General features: G+C 43.3%; 1 protein-coding gene across 1 annotated transcript; it reads left to right on the top strand.

Annotated features, from left to right (window-relative positions):
• Positions 1 to 10,246: 10,246 nt before the first annotated feature.
• On the top strand, positions 10,247 to 21,861 carry ppm1ba (protein phosphatase, Mg2+/Mn2+ dependent, 1Ba; the record flags this gene model as incomplete). Its single annotated transcript, XM_080016235.1, has 5 exons — positions 10,247 to 11,143; positions 13,276 to 13,393; positions 15,454 to 15,565; positions 17,320 to 17,377; positions 21,727 to 21,861. The coding sequence occupies 5 exons, from the start codon at positions 10,247 to 10,249 to the stop codon at positions 21,754 to 21,756; spliced, it is 1,215 nt and encodes a 404-aa protein (XP_079872361.1). The 3' UTR covers positions 21,757 to 21,861.
• Positions 21,862 to 23,083: the final 1,222 nt, after the last annotated feature.

Below are 23,083 nucleotides of genomic sequence, written 5' to 3'. Positions count from 1 at the left end.
CGAATTTGGTGACGATTCGATGACTTATGTTCCAAAAGAGGCAAAACATGTATGATGCGGAAAATCCAAAATGGCGGACAATTTTTCCAGGTGCAAATGGCCGTGGCCTTTATTCGTCAAATCGGCATCGTCCAAGGAAAAACACTGTGACGACATTGTTTTGCTCCACCTCGTGGTTCACGAGTTATTAGCCAAACCGTAAAACACGTAATGAGTATATATATATATATATATATATATATATATATATATATATATATAAAATCAGTGAAACACGTTGGAATGAAGAATGAAGACGCACGTTTTGACATTCAAACTAAGTTTCTATGACAAGCGGTACAGAAGTAGATAGACGCCTAAAAACAGTGAAATAATAATAATAACAATAATATTAATTATAATAATAATAGTAAAGGAAAGCAAGCGAGCCCAGCACTCACACTATCTAGTAGCAATAACTAACAATAACTAGGCAATAAACAAAATAGATAAATGAATAACAAATAAGTGACAGCCTTCCTCCATCCCATCCGGATGGATGGAGGAATAAAACAAATAAATCAATAAGTACAGCATAACAACAAAGTAAGACAAATAGAAAATATGAGAAAAATGTAGCTTTATAATACAAAAAAAGGTATAAAATAGAAAAATGGCAAAAAACACGTAAAAAAACCCACAATAAACAAGTAAACCTCTGTACACAGATACAGCATAGATACACTACATCAAAACTTGTGCAGAATGAAAAAAAGAAAGAAAGGAAACAGATAATTCCCTATAGTAATTATTTTGTCAATTATAATCAGGGTCTGCATGAGCATCCTTTGCAGTGGGTGCAGTAGCGTTCTCTTCCGTATTATAAGCTCTGTTCTCTGTTCTATCGGTATCATAGTGTAGTTTACATCCGTGCCACCTCTGTCGGCTCCTCCTGTTCCTTTATCACCTCATTCGGATCAGAACTTTTTTTCTTTTTAGCTGGGCCACACATATCCATCCTGTGTCTTATTAGCCGACCTAAATTATTTAAAGTTCGAACAAGCCTCTAAATTGGTAATATTGTCTGTTTGATTCCATATTGTTCAAAGTCCTTCTGCGCTCTTGTTTAAAATCCCTCTTGATGACAGTGGATGATAAATGGTGGAAAAGTAAATGCAACACACAGTAAACTACTAAATACTAAATACTACTACACAGTAAAACATGTACTGTAAGAAGTACTCAGACCTTTACTTAAGTAATAGTACAAATCCCCTGACATAAAATGACCCTCATAAAAGTGAAAGTATCCCATTGCTATTTTTACTTAAGTAAACATCCACACTTGCTCTAAAGTACTTATTACATTCAGTGTCCTGATATAACTGTCTATAATAAATAATAATGACGATAATAAAGTGCTACTCAGGTTTATTTTCCAGATTGGTGCTCATGCAGAATCTGACTCAAATTGACAAAAAAGAAAGTTGGTGTTATAGTCATTTAAAAAGTATGGACGTATGGAATCATTTGCAGTGTGATGGATCCAGAGTACGATTGCTTTTGATACAGAAATGTAAATCCAGATTTAAGAATAAAAATAAAGTCACGCAACTGTGTCAGAAATGCAGTACAGTAAAAAGTATCATCGTCTGCTTTTTTACTTCAGTACAGATAGTTGAAAAATCTACTTAGGTTTGCGATCAAGAGCCACTGGTGAACAATTACAATGCGTCTTGAGAGATGCAGACTTCTCTACAAGTTAGACAGTAACTCGCGTAATTCTGAACCGATTTCTATTAAATTTGGTTTGCTATGAACATGAGCAATTGAACATGAACTGGTGTCACTTATTGGAATTAAATTCAGTGACTGGGGGGGCGGATCGAATCACATGTTTTCATTCACTACCACGTTTAGAGGAAGAAGGTCTCATAATGCACTTCAATTGAAGCGTTGTGTCTTAAATATTTCATATATTTTTAAATGTTATTCAAACATTCGACATCCTGAATGCTGTTTCCATTTAAGACCAGTAACAAAGTACCCGTACTTCGTTACTTCCCACCACTGTTACTAAGCAACGACTTACATACTTCTAATTCGGATCTATGCCATTTTATTTATTTTTATTTTTATTGTATTTTATTCTATATATTCTTATTTTATTCTATAAGTATTCAACTTACTGTATTACGTTTTAGGAGTCAGTTAGTCGGCCTATAGAAAGAATTTTTTTTTAATTTTAATTTTTTCCTAGGACATATTGTGTGCTATCACCGGGTGCGTTGCATTACATTTCACTGCATATATGTATGAAAGTATGTATATGTATGTGACAAATAAAAATCTTGAATCTTGAATCTTGAATCTTGAATCTTGAATCTAGTCCAAAATTGTATATTATCATTTGGACGCGCACGCACACGCACGCACACGTACACACACACACACACACACACACACACACACACACGCACACACACACACACACACACACACACACACACACACACACACACACACCGGACACGCACGCACACACACCGGACACGCACGCACGCACACACGCACGCACACACGCACGCACACACACACACACACACACACACACAGTGGAAGTGACGTATGAATGGTCGTGTTGGTATTGTTTACCCTGGTTTGGGGGGGGGGGGGCGTGACTGATTTCATTGTGAGCCAATCGCACCCCCGCTCCGCGCCGCACTCTGGCCAATGGGCGGAGGGCGACGCGGCGAAGCCACGCCCTCTAGCGGGACGTCGAGGGGCAGAGGAGCCCGTCATCTGCCTCATACATTTAGCTCACGCCAAAATTAGCTCGTAGTCATGTCCGTGTGACCGCTGTTGTCGTTCCAACCGGTCTGTTGTCGCTGCTGCTACAACGTCCGCGGCCACTTTCCCTCCGTCCCGTTTGCCAAACATGTATCCGAAAGCCCTGTGTCGGTGCAGAGACATGCCGAAGGGGGAATCGACCGTGTGAACCGTCGGCTAGCTTGATCGATGCTAGCTACAGAGCGTTGGCTAACATCGGCGACGTAAACCGTTCAGAACTGCCCCCCCCCTCCCCCCCCGCGCTCACCGGTCACCGGGCGCCGAAGCTGCGAGAAGGGGCCGATTCCGCCCGTCTCCTGTCCGCACACAGTAAGTACCGTCGCTCTCCGGCGGTTTTCGGCGAGCGGCGAACGCTAACGCGGCTACGTTACCGTGTGGACGCGGTGGCTCGAGCCGAGGCCACCCTTCGAGGCCGCCGAACGGTCCCGTTTCACCGACGGACGCGTTCCGCCGCTGGTGGCGACGGTTTGTTGTTGTTGTTGTTGTTGTTTGAGTTGATCACCGTCGCCCCCAAAGCTTAAGCTTCGTTTTGGGAACAAGATGAATGTGTCGGCCAATGCAGCCAGAGTGTGTGTTTCCTAACCTTTTTTTTTTTCAGGGCACACTTTTTACAATGAAATTACCCCACGGTACACCACCGCCCTTTTAACCGCCAAAAACGTATAGCTGTGCTCATTATTATGGCCTGCCCTATATGATTATCATCCACTATGGATTATTATGGCCTTATATATTTCCAAAGTTCTTCCTTTTAGTGGGGAAACTTGAGCTTGTTTAGGCGAGCAAGCGAGCCGGACTTGCTTAATTGGTATAGCCTTGCAATTTTGATATTGCAACACAAGATCATCTCCCTTATTTGTTTACGTGATCCAGGTTGGGTGGAATCTAACCTAACCCTTTCCCTGCACAGGGGGAGGGGGGGGGGGGCAATTGTTTGGTTTAATTGAATGAAGTGGTGATGACATTGCAGGATTAAGTGTGGATGCTGTTGGAGGCCTGGTACCTGGGTGCAGTTTTTAACTCATTCCTGCTTCGCCGCTTGGTACAGTCCTCTTACTTTCGAGGCTTGCTGGAAATGGGTGATTTGTTTGGCAGTGGTCGTTCCCTCAAAGCCGCCAAGAGGCCTGTGTGTGTGTGTGTGTGTGTGTGTGTGTGTGTGTGTGTGTGTGTGTGTGTGTGTGTGTGTGTGTGTGTGTGTGTGTAAGTGGTGGAACTTGAGTTTTCGTCGTGTTACATTAGAAATGCAACAGGTGTGGATCGATCTAGACCAACCAAATGTTTCCACTAAAGGGGGAAGAGCGATTAACTGCCAATTTAAAAGGATACTCCTATAATTGTATATTACAATTTTGTCCTTTCATAGCAACACTAAATATTGTGCAAATATTCAACATATTTTTGTTCGAGCGGATCACTATTTTTCGTGTGTAAAATTGAGTCTATTCAAATGAGCCCAGAGTCATTGTTTCCTTCAAAATTAAAGGGACGATGTTAGGAATGTTGCAGTGAATAGAATGTGAATTACTGTTAGTTGTGTTGAAGAAAATTACCTGTTGACCTTTTGATTTTACAATGTTCTATGCCAAAAAAAATGCTCTTCCGCAAAAGGTATTTTTAAGGGTTTTAGTTTATGCCATTATTATAGTGGATTAACATGGACAGGAAGACTATTAAATTGTTAATCGTAATTATTTGTGTACCAATTCATTGCCAACTAAAATGTCACAGTCTTGACAGCCCTAATAAATATAAGGACCGCCTGCTGCATTTTCCGAGACCACTTTAGGAGCTACATGTTTTATTAGCTTGTTGTGGGTAGTTTTATTGGTTTGTTGTTTTTTTTGTGTGTGTATTTGTGAGAGAGAGAGAGAGAGAGAGAGAGAGGTGTGAGGGGTTAAAATGACATCATCAGTAACCTGTTTTCTTTGACACCTTGATGGGAAATCCTCTCCATGGTCAAGCTGTGGTCCTATGGCTTGCTTCTACTTTCCAAGCCTTTATCAAGGCTCTTTCCTCGTCCACTATGGTCCACACCGTAGACATACCAAAATGTATGGTATGTATAGTCCTTAATTATGTTATTACTTACACATTCCTACTTTAGTTATTATAATGAGTTCTCCCAAGGAAGAAAAACATTTGTCATATCACACCAGTTCTCAAATCTCGGTGCTGGTTCCTGGTTCACTCAAGACTTGATTACACGATTTTACTTCTTGTTTACAAAGCATTACATGTTCAGTTGTTTATTCAAAGTTTATTAATATTACACGTGTCCTCACCAAGCATGCCATTTTGGAACGGGCTGATCGCTTTCACGGAAAGCCCCGCCCCCTGCTGGCTTGCTGGTCGCAGTTATTTGAAAGTTTGTTAATATTACACTTGTCGCTTGTCCAAATTGCACCAAATTTGACACTGCACGTCCTTGGATCCCCAGCAATACACCAGTCAAATGTGAAGTAGGTCGGATGAAGGGTTGTGGAGATAATCGAAGGGCATGCATGCAGACAGGCAGACAGATTCCTTCCTTTATTGGTAGTGGTGTAACGGAACGTAGTTGATCCGTGCGGGTCGACCCCCACGGTTCAGCACGCATGTGAGCCGTGGATTGATTTGAAAATTTAACCATTACGGTGAAATACAGTTTTACTGCTGCTGTTACTTTAGGCAGCTGGCCGCTGCTGTATGTTGCCGCTATGTGTCTTGTGCCCCCATATTGGAGCGATCAAGATCCCCTAGTAAACAAATACAAAGTTTCATGAAGGATGCAGACCGCTCTATAAATTAGACTGTAGCTTCATTCTGAACCGATTTTCATGAAGTTTGATTTGTTATAAATGTGAGAAATGGAACATAATACTGGTTACTTATTGGAAATAAATTCAGTGACTGGGGGCGGATCTAACCTTATTATTTCATTCACTCCCATGTTTAAAGGAAGAAGGTATCATGCGTGCCTCAAATTGCACTTTAATTTAAGTATAGAGTCTCAAATGATTTATATATTTTGAAATATTATTTAAACATTGCACATCTTGAATGTTGTTTTGATTTAAGACAATGGGCAAAAGTTACTTGTGTTAAGTGTTCTACAGAATAAATGGAAAGCAAAGTTATATTTGGTTTTTTTTTTTTTGTTTTTTTTGCTGATCCGAAAAATGATCCAATCCGTGATTCAAAACTCTGATACGATCGGAACTGTTAGTTTTGTGATCCGTTGCACCCCTATTTATTAGTTTGACGATACAAGTAGATCTCTTCGTTCATCTGGCACTGCCCTGTTGGTTTTCCCAGCGTAAGGTCACAATTTGGAGGAGCTGCTTTTAGTTATAATGCGTCCCCCTGCTGCAGCACACTAGATCTGCCCCATTCAAAAACAGGTTTAAAACTGTTCTGTTTTCATCTTCCACTCTTCATTTTTCTCTGAGGACAAGCTTTTCCTATTTTTTTTTTCCCTTTTTCATTTTTGTACATGTAATTGCTGCATGTAAGTCTGTGCATTGGTATTTGTGCATCTATGTATAGATGCCTTTTAAAGTTTTATTTTCTTCTCCGTGCAGCACGTTGTATTTCATGATGAACCAAATGTGCTATAGAAATAAAGATTTGCTAACTTGTGTGCTGATTTTCCATTTTCTATTTAGAGCCATTTGTAAAGTTGAATGACAGCTCCAACCAAGTTTGTGTTCTTAAATTAATATAATGTGATATTTGTGTTCCTAATCACCACTTATCACGGTCTGAACTCATAAGGATTTGAAATGGCCATATAAAGAAGTAGTGTAATGTAACAAGGAGATTTTGCATATGGACTCAGTACATATAGGCCCACTCATTGTATCCAGGCCACAGTAAGACCACTGAGCCATGTTTATAGCCATCTGTGTCAATGTTTATGTACACACACATAAACTTCTCATGTGTTCTTATACCCAGAAGGCTTTGAGTTTGCTATCCTTCCAGTTGCATGTGCTGATCTTTTATGTGTTCTTCCATATCATAACATTCCAAACATCTCTCGCTGCGTATATCTTTGTCTCCATTTCTCCCTTCTAAACTTGGAGCCCTGGGAGACGAGTCAAAGGGGGGCCAGGTTTCTCCAAGTAGACAGAACACACACGCACACACACACACACACACACACACACACACACACACACACACACCACCCCTACTTTCCTTGTTCCGATATTGCATGTCCTCCTGAAACTTGCCTCAGCCTCCAGTCTGGCCTATAGTGGCATCCTGACGCCACTGGACTGAAGAAGACTTAAGCCGTCTCTTCATATAGCACTTTGTCCAGGAAACTGTTAGTTCTGATATGACTTCAATATCCATATGAAGATGATGAGTCGTAAGTTATCCCGGCATTGATCCAACTCATTTGTCTGTACGAAAGCCTGTCACGATCGGGAAGCTAATCAATTCATGATAACGCCAAAGTCTTAAGCCAAAGCTTATTACAGGGTTAACCGTTTCATGAGCACATTTCATTCGTTTTGCATCATTTTTTTATATACTCAGTTGGTCATTTCAATTTAGATTGACTACTGTGTAGTAAATCACTAGGGAGATATTATGGTTAGGTAAAGAAGTGGATGCTAATTATGTTACTTTACCTCTTTAAATATTATTTTGACGTTTTGATTTTCAATAGTTTGGTTTAAAAGTGGACAGCTGCTGTGCTTGGAGACATCCAAATGAATTAGATAGTTGCCAGCAATATACACAAAGACAGACGGGTCAAGATCCCTCAATAAGGTTGGAAGGGTACTGTACCTTGAATTCACATTGCCATGTGGGACCCCTCACTTGGGAATAGAAAGGGGCCTCTGTGGACAGAGTAGAGACAAAAAAAAATGTCTTTTGAATAATTCACATTAAGTTATACCCAACTGGTCTAAGTGTATATAATGGATATGTTACTCCAAAGGAAGCAAACAACAACACTAGTGAGGTCATAGACTTCTGTCTGGTGTAAACTGTGTATAGTTTTACACCAACACTGGGGTAAAAATGACACCACCGTGACAAGCCTGCCTACCATCTGAAGTCACTTTTAGACGCCCCAGTCATAGTTTGCCGGCAGAGTGCTGCTTTTTAAAGCTCTGTCATTTTTTGTATAGCTAATGTCAATGGGTTGATGGGAGATAAAATAATAGTCTCAATTTTGTGTCTATTTTTAACTTGTCACTTTTCATAGTCTTATTTTACAAGGATTCCCTACTCTAATGGCCTAATACCATAAACAAAGTCCCTTAAGTACATTTTTTTTTTTTAAACCAAACATCAACTATAATTTGCCCATTAGTAATTGTATGGAGAAAAAAAAAATAAAGCCTAATATTTAGCAGTACCATGCCAATAACCAGAAGCCAAGAGAGTGCTTTTATGTGACTAAATGGAAGCCTGCTGCTATTTGCTGTCTGTGGTCTGTGTTTGACAGTCTAATCTAGCCCTGTGTTGATCTTACCGGCAGCTGATTGTTAAATTGAGTTAGCTTGTTAAAGCTAGCCTTTCTGTCTGAAGACAGAGACCTGTGCTGCTCTAGGGCTGATAGGTTAATGTCCTAGTGCAATTATTGGCCAGCCATTCTGACTATTTTTGAAGTCTAAATATAATATGAACCTGATTAGTACTGAAATTGAAAGGTGTGTGTGTGTGTGTGTGTGTGTGTGTGTGTGTGTATGTACACGCAACACACACATGCACAAACTACAGGATAGCCGGGCAGTCCTCTTGCATGCTGCAACTGCAGAATTCTACAGTCTCTGTTGCTATAGTTACCACTCAGGTGCCACTCCAAGCGGTGTTACCAAGGAGACAGCTCAGTACTTGCATCACTTTGTGCACACTGAAATTTCCACCTGTACCTGCTTTAAAGACTTAATTGACTTGCATGAGATGGGCAATTTAACCCAGTGTCGGGGTGGGTGGGAGTGGATTTCTTTCTGCAAAGAAAGGACTCGTTATTTCAAATGCTGCTGGAGTCAAGACCTTTGAAATCTGCTCAGTGTGTGTGTGTGTGTGTGTGTGTGTGTGTGTGTGTGTGTGTGTGTGTGTGTGTGTGTGTGTGTGTGTGTGTGTGTGTGTGTGTGTGTGTGTGTGTGTGTGTGTGTGTGTGTGTGTGTGTGTGTGTGTTATTCTGATGGTCAGGTTTGTCCTGCATGGCTTGTTTACTTTACGAATAGTCACTCAGACTATACATGTTTTGCATGCTCCATGCTCACCCAGCAGGTTGTGTTTCCAGGTGTCGACACAAGTTTGCAACACCACATACCTACAACATTCAAATAATGTCACCTTTTTTTATCATTAATTTGATCATCTTTGGAGGATAACGTGAGCTCCCTTTCAGTGTGTCTCTTTCGTTGTCCTTGATCTACTGATCCTTTGCTTCCCTTTACTGGCTTGTCTCTGGCTACTTTGTTTACCGGGAGCTCCAAGTAGCTAGTTGTGAGAAGTGGGCGTGTCCTTCAGCATCTACAGCCCATAGCTGCGTTCTGACTGGCTGTTTGTGCCACAACAAAACCTTACCAGCGGAAACACTGTATCATGCAATTACTGACCAGACACACTATTACAATAACTTATTTGTTATTGCTGTTTATTGACATTTCAGAGCTAACATACAAGAGTGCAATTGCAAATTTCCAATGCTAAGAGCCTTTTAAACTGTGAGATAATATGTATGTTTTCACATTATGTAGACAATTAACAAAGGCTAAATAAAGAATTTATCTCTCGGGCCAAACAGTCTGATATTGCTGTTCATTTAAGTAATGCAGACAGTGATGTATCATCCAGGACTTTAGGTTTTGTTAATGCGCTTAGCAACCGGTTCTTGCTGGCCAAATAAGCTTTTAAGCTTTAAAAAAAACAAAAATGAACTATGCACAAACCACTATGGCTCATTGGCTCTTTCTTGATATGATGAGCAATGACCACTTGTCTGTGAATTATTTCTTTAGGCCTACAAAGTAAATGGTTAAAAAATGTAAACGTATGGCCTTAATGAGATAACATCAAATGTGTATTTAAATCCTTTCTGTTCTTGAAGTCTTTCTTTATGACAAGCAAGGATCATAATAACTCTGGGTGTATTCTGTGTTATTCTTTCTGGGACCTTTTAATGAATTGAGAAGATATCAAAACATATTGCCATCTATAAGGATACTAATGTATTTTAAAGCAATCATTCCATTGGAAATTGGTCAGTTAATTATCACATTATTTCGCTTAAACACCCAGACTCCTATATCAGATAAGACTGATCGGTTGCTGGATTGTACATGTGAATCGGCCATTTGGTCAATCAAACTGCATTTTTTGTCCCCGCCTTGAAACACTCTCATGCTGTCTCTCTTTCTCTGTACCTCTGTTATAGGAGCAGTGGTTGTCTCTCAAGGGCAGAGTCATGGGGGCGTTCCTGGACAAGCCCAAGACGGAGAAGTACAACTCGCATGGCAATGGCAATGGCCTGCGCTACGGTCTGAGCTCTATGCAGGGCTGGAGGGTGGAGATGGAGGATGCTCACACTGCTGTGGTGGGGCTCCCTGCCTCGGGCCTGGCTGACTGGTCCTTCTTTGCTGTCTATGATGGCCATGCTGGTTCTAGGGTGGCCAATTACTGTTCAAAGCACCTCCTAGAGCATATAATCAGTGCTAGTTTGGGGGCTCTGGGGACACAGGACTCGGTGGCCTCTCAGCCTGGCTCAGGCAGTTCCATCAGAGACCTACCGACTCCGCTCAGTCCAGCGGTGGAGGCGGTGAAAGCTGGGATCCGGAGTGGCTTTCTAAAGATTGACGAGCATATGCGCAGCTTCTCAGACCTGCGAAATGGTATGGACCGTAGCGGCTCTACAGCGGTGGGCGTCCTCCTGTCGCCCGGCCACCTTTTCTTTATCAACTGCGGCGACTCGAGGGCAGTTCTGTACCGCAACTCTCACGTCTGCTTCTCCACACTGGACCACAAGCCCTGCAACCCACGGGAGAAGGAGCGCATCCAGAACGCAGGCGGTTCAGTGATGATTCAGAGGGTGAATGGCTCCTTGGCCGTGTCAAGGGCCTTGGGAGATTATGACTACAAGTGCGTGGATGGGAAGGGCCCCACGGAGCAGCTGGTGAGCCCCGAACCCGAGGTGTTTGACATGGTGCGGGCCCCTGAACAGGACCAGTTTGTGGTCCTGGCTTGTGACGGCATCTGGGACGTCATGTCCAACGAGGAGCTGTGTGAGTTCGTCAGATCCAGGCTGGAGGTGTCCGATGATCTGGAGAGGGTCTGCAATGAGGTGGTGGACACCTGTTTGCACAAGGTATGAGGAGATCACACAGTTTAATTACAGTTTAATTTAATTTGATTCACATGTGATAACCAGTTGATTCTGAGAGGATATTGTTTTAAAGAAAACAAAAGGCTTTATCTCTATAACCTTCTACATCTCTCAAGTTATTGCACACTATTGTATGTACTAGAGATACACCTGTCGACCTGCCATCAATCGAAACCGGAGTTTTTTTTTCTCTGAACAAGTTATCGGCAACCGGCCGTTTCTTCTGTTTATTTTGGCCGTTTTTTCTCCATTAAACCCACATTTCACAAACCTACTCCTTGGAGCACTAAGCACGAACAAGTAATATTCAAGCGGAATCGTAAGCTAATGTATATTAAACTGACTTTTGATTATACAATTTGCATAAATTGTGAGTGAATGTTAAGTCGTTTGAGCGATACTTCACCAAATAGCAGAAGTCTATGGAGTGCTACACTCATCGTCACCGACCAGTGGCATCATGTATGTGGACATACAGCGAGACATTTTTATAAATAATAATACATTTCTGCTCAAACCCTGCACAAAACATTTATAGATGGTCATTTTGGTGTCTCTGCCCTGTCACCTGGTGCGGTCCGCACCGGTAGCCCCCTATTGATGCCACTGCGCTCCATGGACACAAGTTGCATTGGAATCATTTCCTAATACAAGGCCTATGTCAGACCATTCTGCTTTTTGCTTTAAATCTTGAAATTATACAATATAACCGTGTTTCCCACAGAATTTGATTCTATTTGTGGTGGGGATAGGGGGGAAAGAGAATCACTGAGAGAGTGTCTGAGAAAGTGTCCCTGTTGCGTACAGTGCTTTTTCTTGTTTCGCTCAATAAGGGAATTGATCGAGAGGAATGGGACACGCCATCGCTCCCTCTCCAATGTCTCCATTACGCATGGAGAGGGAGACAGGGCCGCAAATTGCAGCCAGATCGCTCCCTCAGTGGGCACACAGAGGACCCAAAACGTGCGTTGCGTTTTTGATCAACGTTATATTATATTTGAGGCTTTTAATTCATGATTGGAATTACAGATAAAAAGATTCGGGGGGAAAAAAAACAAACGTTTTCTATCGGGCCTATTTAAGAGATTTTTTTTTATGAACTAAGCCCATTTGTCCTATAATGTTTGAACTATAATGTTAGTGAAGGCGTGTCTGGCGGTTTCGGAGCACTGGAGGGCGGATATTTCAATCGGCAGCTCGGGCCTGGCACCGAAATGATTCACCGAAATCTGCATAGGGATTCGTTCCGGTAGATACCAATCGTATAGGAACCGGTATCATGGTGGTACTGGGTTTCGGTACCCAACCCAAACATCCCACGCATAATGATGATTATGAGTGTGCACGGAGAGAAGGGGCTATTCACAGACCTCTTTTTCATGTATTCTTTCTTTCTTTATTGTCTGTTACTTAAAATAAGGCAAAAAATCGGCTATCGGAATTGGCCCATCTGCTTGTTTAAAAAAAAAAAAAAAAAAAAAACGTCAATAGGATTCGGCCATCAAATATCCTGACTGGTGCATCCCTAGTATCTACTGTAAGTCTGTTGGGATGCTTAATAAGTGTGGCTGCAGAGATCACTTTCTTCTTGTGTGTAAAGGTGTTATGAAATCGATAGATTCATAACATGTTTTTTTCCCCACATAACACAATTCGCATTTTTATACTGCCTCGCTTAGCTGAGCCAGTAATGCTCTCCTTTATTTAATTAGGTCTGAAGTGCCACTGTCCCTTTACTGTTTCCTATTACTTAGAAGCATGGGACCGTGAATATCAAAGTCACAGAAACCAGTCTTTTACTTTCACTTTCATATGATTCAAAAAAACATTTTGCACAAAACTCAAGGTGATAAAACAATTTGTTTTAATTGTCGTCAAATGTGGCCTGCTATCTGGTGACCAATCATCTGGAGACATTGATAATATACGGCTCCTAAAATGTTAATGTACAAATTCCCCTAGTTGACAACCTTTTGTCTTCAAAATACTTGAAACTTTCCACTTGCGCTTGGAAATCCGCCCCTAATCTTAGTTTCGACATCACACAGAAACGCTAATTCACATTCTTTCACGCTGTCTCCTTATCCATCCCTTTCTCATTCCCTCTCTTTTAGGGGAGTCGGGATAACATGAGTGTTGTGTTAGTGTGTTTGCCCAGCGCTCCCAAAGTGTCCGAGGAAGCTGTGAGAAAAGACGCTGAGCTCAACAAATACCTGGAGTCTCGAGTGGAAGGTGAGATTGAATGGATGGGTCGATGGAAACAAATGGGTTTAGAAAGAAGACGTAAAAACCATCTCTGTGTGCGAGTTAATTGGCGTACGTTAATGCATTCAAATAGATGGCCGTGTCCAATCTTTATATAATGCCCCGACAGTTTATGCAGATAACCCCCCCACTACAAACTCCACTGCCTCCGCAACCAATTTTGAGCTCAAATTGGGTGGCACTATTTATGACTTAATTTGGACGGTGCGCTTGTGAGTGGCCAGTGGCGTTCGCAATGGAGGAGAAACAAGTTTAGTTACGGCAAAATCCAAACAGGGCTCTTTCTCTTAAGTCCATTTAGTCAAGCTTAAGGCCTCATAATGACAAACACATACATGTACAGTTAGATGACACAGATAACGCTTATCCTTTTAAATCAAATGGCAAATTATGACTGCCTCGTTATCATAAATGAATATATTACTATGGCTGCAAAAAGAGACCTGCTTATTTGGATACATACACAAGTAAGATACACTAAAAAATATATTAAGCATTTTCTAATGCCCTCCGATCCGTTGTCAGAATACTCTCACACAAGGTTTCCAGCACACAGGGCCCGTGTATCTTTCTCAGTAGCTCTGCCTGACTCACTCACCCTGGCTCGGTGTTATCCAACCTCGAGCAACGGCTCCAGTTCACAGAAGAACGTCACAATCCTGACCCGCTTTTCCATTCCAGCAAGCATTCACTCTTTTCATTCACCCCCCCTCCCCCCCCTCCCCAACATATCTTTTCGTTTTTATGTCCTCTCCGCCCTCGTTTAAACATTCCTACTGTGAACTGGATGGATTCTTCCGACCCCCTCCGCTGTCTTTGTGTCTCTCTTTATTCGGCACAGTGCAACTTGTCCACGCTCTGTTGATTATGTCAGTTATCTTCTCTGGCTGCCGTTAGTGTGACTGAAGCCAGATGTGGGGTGCAATGGATCACAAAACTCACGGTTTTGAGTCACAGATTGGATCATTTTTCGGATCAGAAAAAAAAAAGGGGGGCGGGGGGTGGGAAGACATATATAACTTTGCTTTCCATTTATTCCGTAAAACAGTTCAAGCAAGAACTCTTGCCCATGGCCTTCAATGAAACCAAAATTCAAGATGTCCAATGTTTAAATAGAATCTTAAAATACATACAAATACATATTAAAGTGCAATATGAGGCACCCATGATACCATCTTCCTTTAAACATGGTAGTGAATGGAAAATATGACCTATGCCCCCCAGTAACTGAATTCGATTCCAGTATCATGTTCAATTTCTCACATTTATAACAAACTAGATTTCATGAAATTTGGTTCAGAATTAAGCGTGTTACAGTCGATTTTGTAGAGAAGTCTGCATCTCTCAATACACATATGTTCCTGTATTGTTTACTAGCGGATCTTGACCGCTCCAATATGGCGGATGAGCAGCGGCAGAGCGACATGTCGTCAAGCAGCAGCAACATAGCGCAATGTACCGTAAATCAATCATTGCACCTCACAGTAACACACAGCACACATCGGTCTTGCCTCTTCCTTTCACAGCACCTCTATCGATATTTATGGAATTATTACTTTGAAACGTGACAGCAGCATTAAAACCGTATTTCACTATGGCGGTTAAATTTTGCCATGATCCGCGGTTCGTATGCGAGCCGCACCGTAGGGGCGAGCCGTACGGATCGTCTACGTTCCGTTACACCACTAGTCGCAGCAAGGGGCTGAAATTAAAATTGTGCTCTCTCTCACCCTGCGAACTGGGTTCAATGGAAACAAATTTCAGCACTTGTCTCACGGCCACGCGCTGTTTCCCTTTTCGATCCTAAATTATAGTGCGACAACCAGCGTCAAACATCGGGATGAAGTGCAGTACCCTATCCAGACACTGGGAGTATTACTCTGGCGGAACGTTGAACTGGCCACATGCCACACTGCAACTAGGCTGCAGCCCCCCTTTCTCTTTTGCTCCTTCTCTCTTTTAGGGTCTTGTCTAGTCTCACTTTTGCTGCACGCTGGCTGTGTAACATGTCTAATTGTTTTCTTCAGAGATGCTGTGTCTGTCCGGGGAGGAGGGGATTCCAGACTTGGTGACAGTGATGAGGAACCTAGCCACTGACAACATTCCCAATCTGCCACCAGGGGGAGGCCTTGCCAGCAAGTAAGCCCCCCCCCCCCCCCCCTAATATTTCCCATGAGAATATTAATACTTAACAGCATCTGTCCTACTCGAGCCTCAAAGGAAATGCTCTGTTTCATGAATATGCAATTTTGACACTATTTAAACTTTAAACTATTTCAGACTAAACAATATGGATATTGTGTTTTATTTCTTCCCCCCGGTAACAACTGCTGTTAGACCACTCATAACCTGTTGGAGAAAGGCATTGCATTTTAAAGCTGGTGCATTATACAAACATGTGTCTTATTACATTACATAATGTCATAGCGGATGATTTGGCTAAAGCGAAGTACATTAAAGCCTTTGTAATCAATTATACATCACCATCATCAGCAAAGCTATCTAAGATAACTAACATGAGTATGGTCACTGTTAAGTTTTTATTTTTTTCAACGGTAGAAGAGGATAAATGTCCATAAGAGGTGGAGAGATGCAGGTGGGGTTCACAGTAGGTGGGATCTCATTCCACCATTGCAGTGGCAGACGGGAGAAGAGTCTGGGATGTATGTGACTCGGCCGAGCCACATTGAGTCCTTGTCCTCGTAGCCAAGTACCAGGGTCTTAAATTTGACCGAACAGAGCTCAGAAGCCAGTGATGATTTGTACAGGGGGTGGGAGGCTCTTGCTGGCCGGATGAAGTAGTCTGGATATGCTGTTAATGACGGAGGTGAGAAGTCTCAGGAGGACGGCATCAGTAATCAAAGTGGTGGATGACAAGTGCCCGGACTCAGAGTTGCGCTGCTTCTCTTGTGAGGAACGGGCGTGTTCTAAGGGTGTACAGGGAAGTCCACAGAGCAGGACAGCCTCTCAGCATCACCCCAAGGTTCTTGGCAGTCAGAGAGGGTAGCACAGTGGTGCCCTGAATAAAAATGAAGAGGTCCACGTGTGGAAACAGAGACGCTCTGTTTTGTCAAACCTAAGGTGGTGCACAAACCTCTAGATACTAATATCTTTCGGACATGTGTGTCTGCCGTGGGGAAGGACAGGTAAAGCTGAGTGTCATCTGCATAGCCGTGATAGAAAGAAGCAGTTGGGGGTGATCACAGAGCCAAGGGATTTTGCGTACGAGGAGAACAGCATGGGGCCAAAGATCTAGCCCTGGGGGACACCAGTGTTTAGAGTACGTGGCCTGGACAGATATTCTCCGTAGGGGCTCCAGACGAACTTTTTTCCACCAACGTCCCGATAAACAATTTTAACCGTCCCGAAGTGACGTTCCGAGTGAATCACCGTCTCGTAAATCAAAATGTTGTCTCTGCTGTGTTATTTTCACCTACAGTTGAGAGACCCAGGAGAGCAGAAGTGACAGAAATATTTAAACCAACCCGTCCGGCACCAACGATTATGCTGACCCGTATCTACATGGTTTTATGCATTGCACTGCTGCCACATGATTGGCCGATTATATAATTGCATGAATAAGTAGGTGTACAGGTGTTCTTAATAAAGTGCTCAGTGAGTTTACATGCCAGTAGTAGTAGTAGTAGTAGTAGTAGTAGTAATAATAATAATAGCAGCAGTAGGGCCAATGAGGGTTTCAATAGAATATTGACTCTGGCAGTCATGAGCGCTGCAGATCCCTAGGTGCCTTCACGGTACGTCTACACAGATGGAATCGTGTACATTTCTGTCAACAGGTACATGTCTTCTTAGTTGAGATGGACGGCGAACGGCCAACAAAACCTCTAGTCTCCTTATCGTGATTCTGTGCTTGCGTATGATTTTTCTCACAGACGCAGTGTTATTGAAGCTGTATATCACAGACTGAATCCACACAGGGAAGAGGATGGGGTGAGTATTGCCAAACAATGGATGTCTATGTAGAAATGTATCTTGTTTTTTTTGGGTTTGTTTTTTTTGTTTTGTTTTTTTTCCACACAAAACACTTCTTGACACAGGGCCTTTTGTTTAAAGGTAACGTAGATATTTCAGGTATTCACTGCGATCCTTACACATGTTAAGCAGGAGCCAACGTAGTACCGGATCGCAGGGCGGTATTTTGTGTCTGACTTGTCCTCTGGCCATAATTTAAGGAAAATGTGACTTCATTTCTCTGCATGTTGCATGCTGCACTCCCTACCAACAAAGCTATACTTTGTGTGCATGCCAAACTATTGTTTAGAACATGAGGAATGTGCCAATACTCGTATTGGACATCAGCCCGATACCGGCTAAAATAGGGTATTGGTGTCTGAGAATATCCCCTGCACAAAAACCCATTACTAACAGTAATGCTGCTGCAAGTCTTACATTATCACCTGAATTCTTTGAGCTGACCAGGGTCATTTTTATCCAAATGTCATTACAAATGGAATGCAATTTAGTTGGGTTGGGTAGAGGTCAACAAAACTGTCTTTCCGGATTATTTTTATGTTCAATGTCGATAATCGGCCCTTAATTATAAAGTAGATAAGAGTTATACCACTTTTATCAGAGTATGCTATGATATTGGCATAAAGTGAACCAAAAAAACGTGATTATTAGTAGGATAGCTAATCCTCAACCAAGGTTTCAACACCATGACCCCGCCCTAACAGCCATACCAAATGTGTCAAGGATGAATATGCTTGATTTTCTACTTCTTTGAGTCATAGAAGCATGAAATATTTCTCTGATGGACAAAAATGTTATTGTATATTGAGAGCTATGTGAAAATGACCCAAAGTAACGGTCCAAATTGATATTCTTCTTTAAAATTTTTGGTACTAGGTACTGGTGCTGATACTTAAGGTTTCGCCCTCAGAAACATTAGCTTTTGAACATTTATAACTTTTTTCCCACCAGAACCAGGGGGTTCAGTAATTGCTTTTGGAGAAATAATAAATGGGTGAAAGGGTTTTTATGGAGATCGATTCTTCCATCTGCCGCTTCCTCATCTTTGAAACTTGTGCTACGTAATTGAGGTGTTTACTCTTTTTTTGTTGTTGTTTTTTTTTTTTTTTTTTTTTTTTTCCCCCCCATTTGTTTCCTTAAAGTTGTTAATCGTCCTCGTGTGTGTGTGTGTGTGTGTGTGTGTGTGTGTGTTTTAAAAATATTTTTTATTTATGGGACTTGTTTTGTATAACCAATGTTTCTGTACTTTTTTTGTTTGTTTGCTTTTTGGGGGTGGGGGGGGTCACCCGTTTCTCTAATTCAAGAACAAATATTAAACCGACTTATCAAGGTTTTGGCTAATGTCCTTTCAATTCTTAATAAATGGGATCATCAGAATGGGAACAAATAGTACTCAAGCCCTTGGCTTTGCACCCAAATATATATTTTCCTTGGGTTTAAATGGTAACTGACAAACAAAGCCTGAGCAGTGTCTTTTTGCTGCAGCGTGCTCCTTTATGTGTTATAACGGTGACAGGGTTTTTTGTTTATTCGACTTAATTAAAAAAAACAAAAAAAAACGTTACTGTTGTACAAGACACAGATGGGCAGAAAGGGCGATAGTCAAACATAATGTTATGGCTCTGACGACTGTTCTCTGAAGGAGGGGAACGACTTAGAACACATACTGTATGGGATTTCTACACCACACATAGTATGGATATTTCCTCACGCGGTCTGACTCAAGGCACCTTTTTCAAGCCTGGAACTCAGGCGTGTGTCAAGTATGTCAGGCGGGGCCTTGCATACATCACCGCAGGTTGTCTCAACCTCCTCTGTCGTCCCTCAGTTCAGTAGCCGCGAAGCCATAACAGGACGCTTTCCCTTTTCGGTCGGTTCGCTCGGTAGAACACATACGTCACCTCATCGCCCCGCAGAGCTGGAAAAGAAACTCTTGATAACAGAGCCTGTAGCGGGGGCAAAATGACAGACTCTTTCAAACGATGCCATTGACATTGCCGTTGCCGGCGGAGTGTGCCACTAGCCCGAGGCAACGACAAACTCTTGCTGGGCCGGGGAGATGGCCTGGACAGTCCAATGGGAATCCACCGCCGTTCCAACGAGGGCTCGCTGAAGCACGCGCTCCTTAGGGAACGTCTAAATGTCCCAAATGGAACAACAGGGACACGCAGTCGAATCATCGTATCGAGAAGCCTCGTAGATGAGGCTCTTGCGCCGAGAATTGTTTTTGACATAACGTGGGACTATCTGCCTTTCCGGCGGGACGGAATGTGCGAGGGCGCGGCGTCCCCATACCGTTGTACGGAGTGAATCGACAATGTTCTTACTGCTTTTAGCACGTTGCCTTTCAGTGTCGATTAACGTCTTCGGAAATGTTGTAGTTGTTTATCGCAATGAGGATCCGCCTCACCACGGGACAGAAAGGGGATGTGGTAATAATGAGGGGAAGAGTGCATTTTAAGATCTTAAGATGGCCCTGGTAATCAGGTCGTCAAACCCTGTGTACGGCTGGGTGATACCACGGAATTTCCAAACATGTGATTATATTAATAATGTCTGGGGATTATCACGTTGAGCCCTGCTCTTGTGGAGCGGGATATCCCACCAGAACCCAAACATTTCAGACCTCATTTCGGGGTCACGACCGTTTACCATCATAACTTTGGCCTACAAAATTGTATATATGGTGTTTCTTTAAATTTCACGACAATGTGAAGAATGACAGCCTGGTGGTATGACCCAGCCCTACGCCCCCGTGTGGTTCCGTTCCCTCCTGTTGACACCCAAGGCCTGCTATGGATTGTTTCTTTTTTTTGGTAATCTTTTTGTTTTTGTTGGGGTTTTTTTGGGGAGTCTTTGAAGAGATTGCGCCAGGCCAGTGCTTGTACCGCGGCTCTGTGTGCCGACGGGCTAGCCTTGTGTGCCGTGTATCTGGTCGGTTGGGGGTGTGATAAACAAATCTATGGCTCACATAGATCTGAGTCTCACAAATCCCGTACGTGTACGTGTGCTTGCGTATTTGAGGTCGCTGCTTTGTGCGTGTCCCCCCGCTTGGCAACTCAGACTGGGGATGTACATGGCTGTCATGTGTTAGAGAATAATAAAGGGAAACATTGTGTTTTTATTTATTTATTTATCACTTATTTATTTTATTACCCCGGTGACACTAGCCTTATAACTACGGCCGATATTTGATGACGATAACACTGAAGTGCTTTGTGATACTTGACGTCGAGATTTTCGTTCAGCCTTAATAATCGGCTGTAATGAGAAAAGTCATTCATTCCAGCAGGCCTTCTGTGGAATTAAACTTGTGTGGAAGCATTAATCCCCACCCCCACCCCGCCCCCCCCACCCGCCCCCGAGTGAGTCACAGAAAACTGAACCAGTTCTACTAAATAATTCAAACTTGTATTGGAGAAGCCTATTTATACACACACACACACACACACACACACACACACACACGCTCACTCAGTCCAATGAGGGTCGTGTAGAGTTGTCTAACTGTGTGTTCACCCTCTGATTAACGCAGCCCTCCTGTTTCATTTGGTAAGTGACCACATATATAACTGTTACCCCACCCCCAACTCCTACCTGTCATACACACACACACACACACGCACACAGGCATGTAAGTGACCCACCCCACCCCACCCACTTTCTCATCAGTCCCCTGTCTCTGTCCTGACCTACTTAGCATGGGGAGCTCCATGTAGAGTCACTGTGTACTCTGTGTGGGTTGGAGAAGGATGAGTGGTCGTCCCCTCTGTCTCCCCCTCCCTACGACTTGAGGGCATAAACACTGGCACTCACGCTGGCGCCACAGGCATGAACCACTCGTCTTCCCACTCTTTCTACAGACTGCACGCAAATATGTCCCGCTCCTGTCCTGTCTGTTTTCTGTCCGGATCGAGCGGGGGGGGGGTGGGGGTCTTGGTCTTGGTTTCGTTGTGGTGCTTCCGGGTCGTCGCTGGGAAGGTCCGCTCCGCTGAGGGACGGCAGATGGAGCGACCCCGGCTTCTACCCCACCCCCACCCCCCACTGCCATTGTTCCCGCTTCTCAACTCACCTTTCTGGGTTGTGTTGAAAACCTGGCCTTGCGTTCCAGGTTGGGAGGGGGGGGGGGGGGGGGGGGAGTGTATGCGTGCCTGAATGCGACTGTGCCAGCGCTGTTCTTTTATCGTTTGTTAACTCTCTCTCTCTCTCTCTCTCTCTCTCTCTCTCTCTCTCTCTCTCTCTCTCTCTCTCTCTCTCTCTCTCTCTCTCTCTCTCTCTCTCTCTCTCTCTCTCTCTCTCTCTCTCAGAATGGAGCTGAGGTGGAGGACCCCTGGTAGCTGTCCAGTGAGACTGCCTGTTTAAAAAAACAAAAAAAAAAAAAAAATACAAAAAATAAAAGACAGCTTTTTTTCCCCCCCACACACACGATCACAGCTGTGTTCACCTCTTGAAGTTATTTGTCGTTCTTTTTCCTTTTTGTCTTTTTTTATTTTATTTTTTATTTCCCCCCCCCCCCCCTCATCACAGAGATTGATCCCAGCAGAGTCGCCAATTTCCAAAAACTCACACGTCTAACCCCCCGAGGGTTGCAAAAACAGTTTGTCTCCTTTTTTATAGAGAACAACACAGGGAAGAAGCACCTGCGACGGCAGACTGAAAACCTCTATTACACATTTGGGAGAAGAGAGTTTTTATTAGCTGACTTTGGTGTCTCATTTTTTTTTTGTTGTTTTTTTGTTTTTTGCGCGCCGCCATGCACTGACTGAGGCAGCGGCCCCGGTTTGGAGCTGCTCTGTGGTGCCTTGCTCAGAACTCTGATAGAAGGGAGATCCCGGCGGCCGGCACGTCAGCAACCCAGGGAAGACGCCGACCGGACCGAATCCTTTCCCGCGCTATTTTGTTTGAAGTGTGACAAGTTTATTTACCCCCGATTGACGGGCGGCCGCGGCGAGCCGCTTCCCCGCCGACGAGAGCCGGCGGAACGTCCGGCCGGCTAGCGGGCCGGTGGGGCCGCCCCACGCTGCTCGCGCTGGGGGCTCGTGTGTCGGGACACCCGGCCCCCCCAGCACACTGGCATCCTGCCGCTTCCAGGTGAGGCAGCTGCTCGTCCTGCCTCCACTGTGGCTCTCTCTGCGGACCGCTTTCCACTCAACTGGAAGCGTTTTTTTTTTTTTTTGGTTTTGTTTTTGCACCACCCCTCCCCGCTCACAGTTTATTTCTCTGTCGTATGATTTGATTGAAATTTTGTTACATCCATCTCTTCCGTTTGTATTTTTCTCTTTCTGTCTCGTTCGCAGAAGAGGGACGGCTGCCATGTGTCCGTGTGGAATGCCAGAATCATAAGCTTAAGTGGCCTGCTGATGTGTAAAAGTTTGAAAGTAGAGAATATATATGTATATATTTATATAAATATCTATATAAATGTGTATATATATATAGATATTATAAATATCTATATAGATATATATTTGTTTCAAAACAATCTTGTGTGTGTGTGTGTGTGTGTGTGTGTGTTAGTCAAATGTCCCCATGTACAGCAGCAGTCCAAAGACACCCAGAGTTTGGGAGTAAAGGGATTAAAACTTTCTGCTCTTCCGACCTTCCCTGTTCCCTCCACTCAGCCCCCCATCCAGCTATTACTCTTCTATCTTTTTCAAACATTCT

The sequence above is a fragment of the Zeus faber genome (assembly GCF_960531495.2).
Source record: "Zeus faber genome assembly, chromosome: 16".
NCBI lineage: Eukaryota > Metazoa > Chordata > Actinopteri > Zeiformes > Zeidae > Zeus > Zeus faber.
This window is presented reverse-complemented; position numbering and strand designations above follow the sequence as displayed.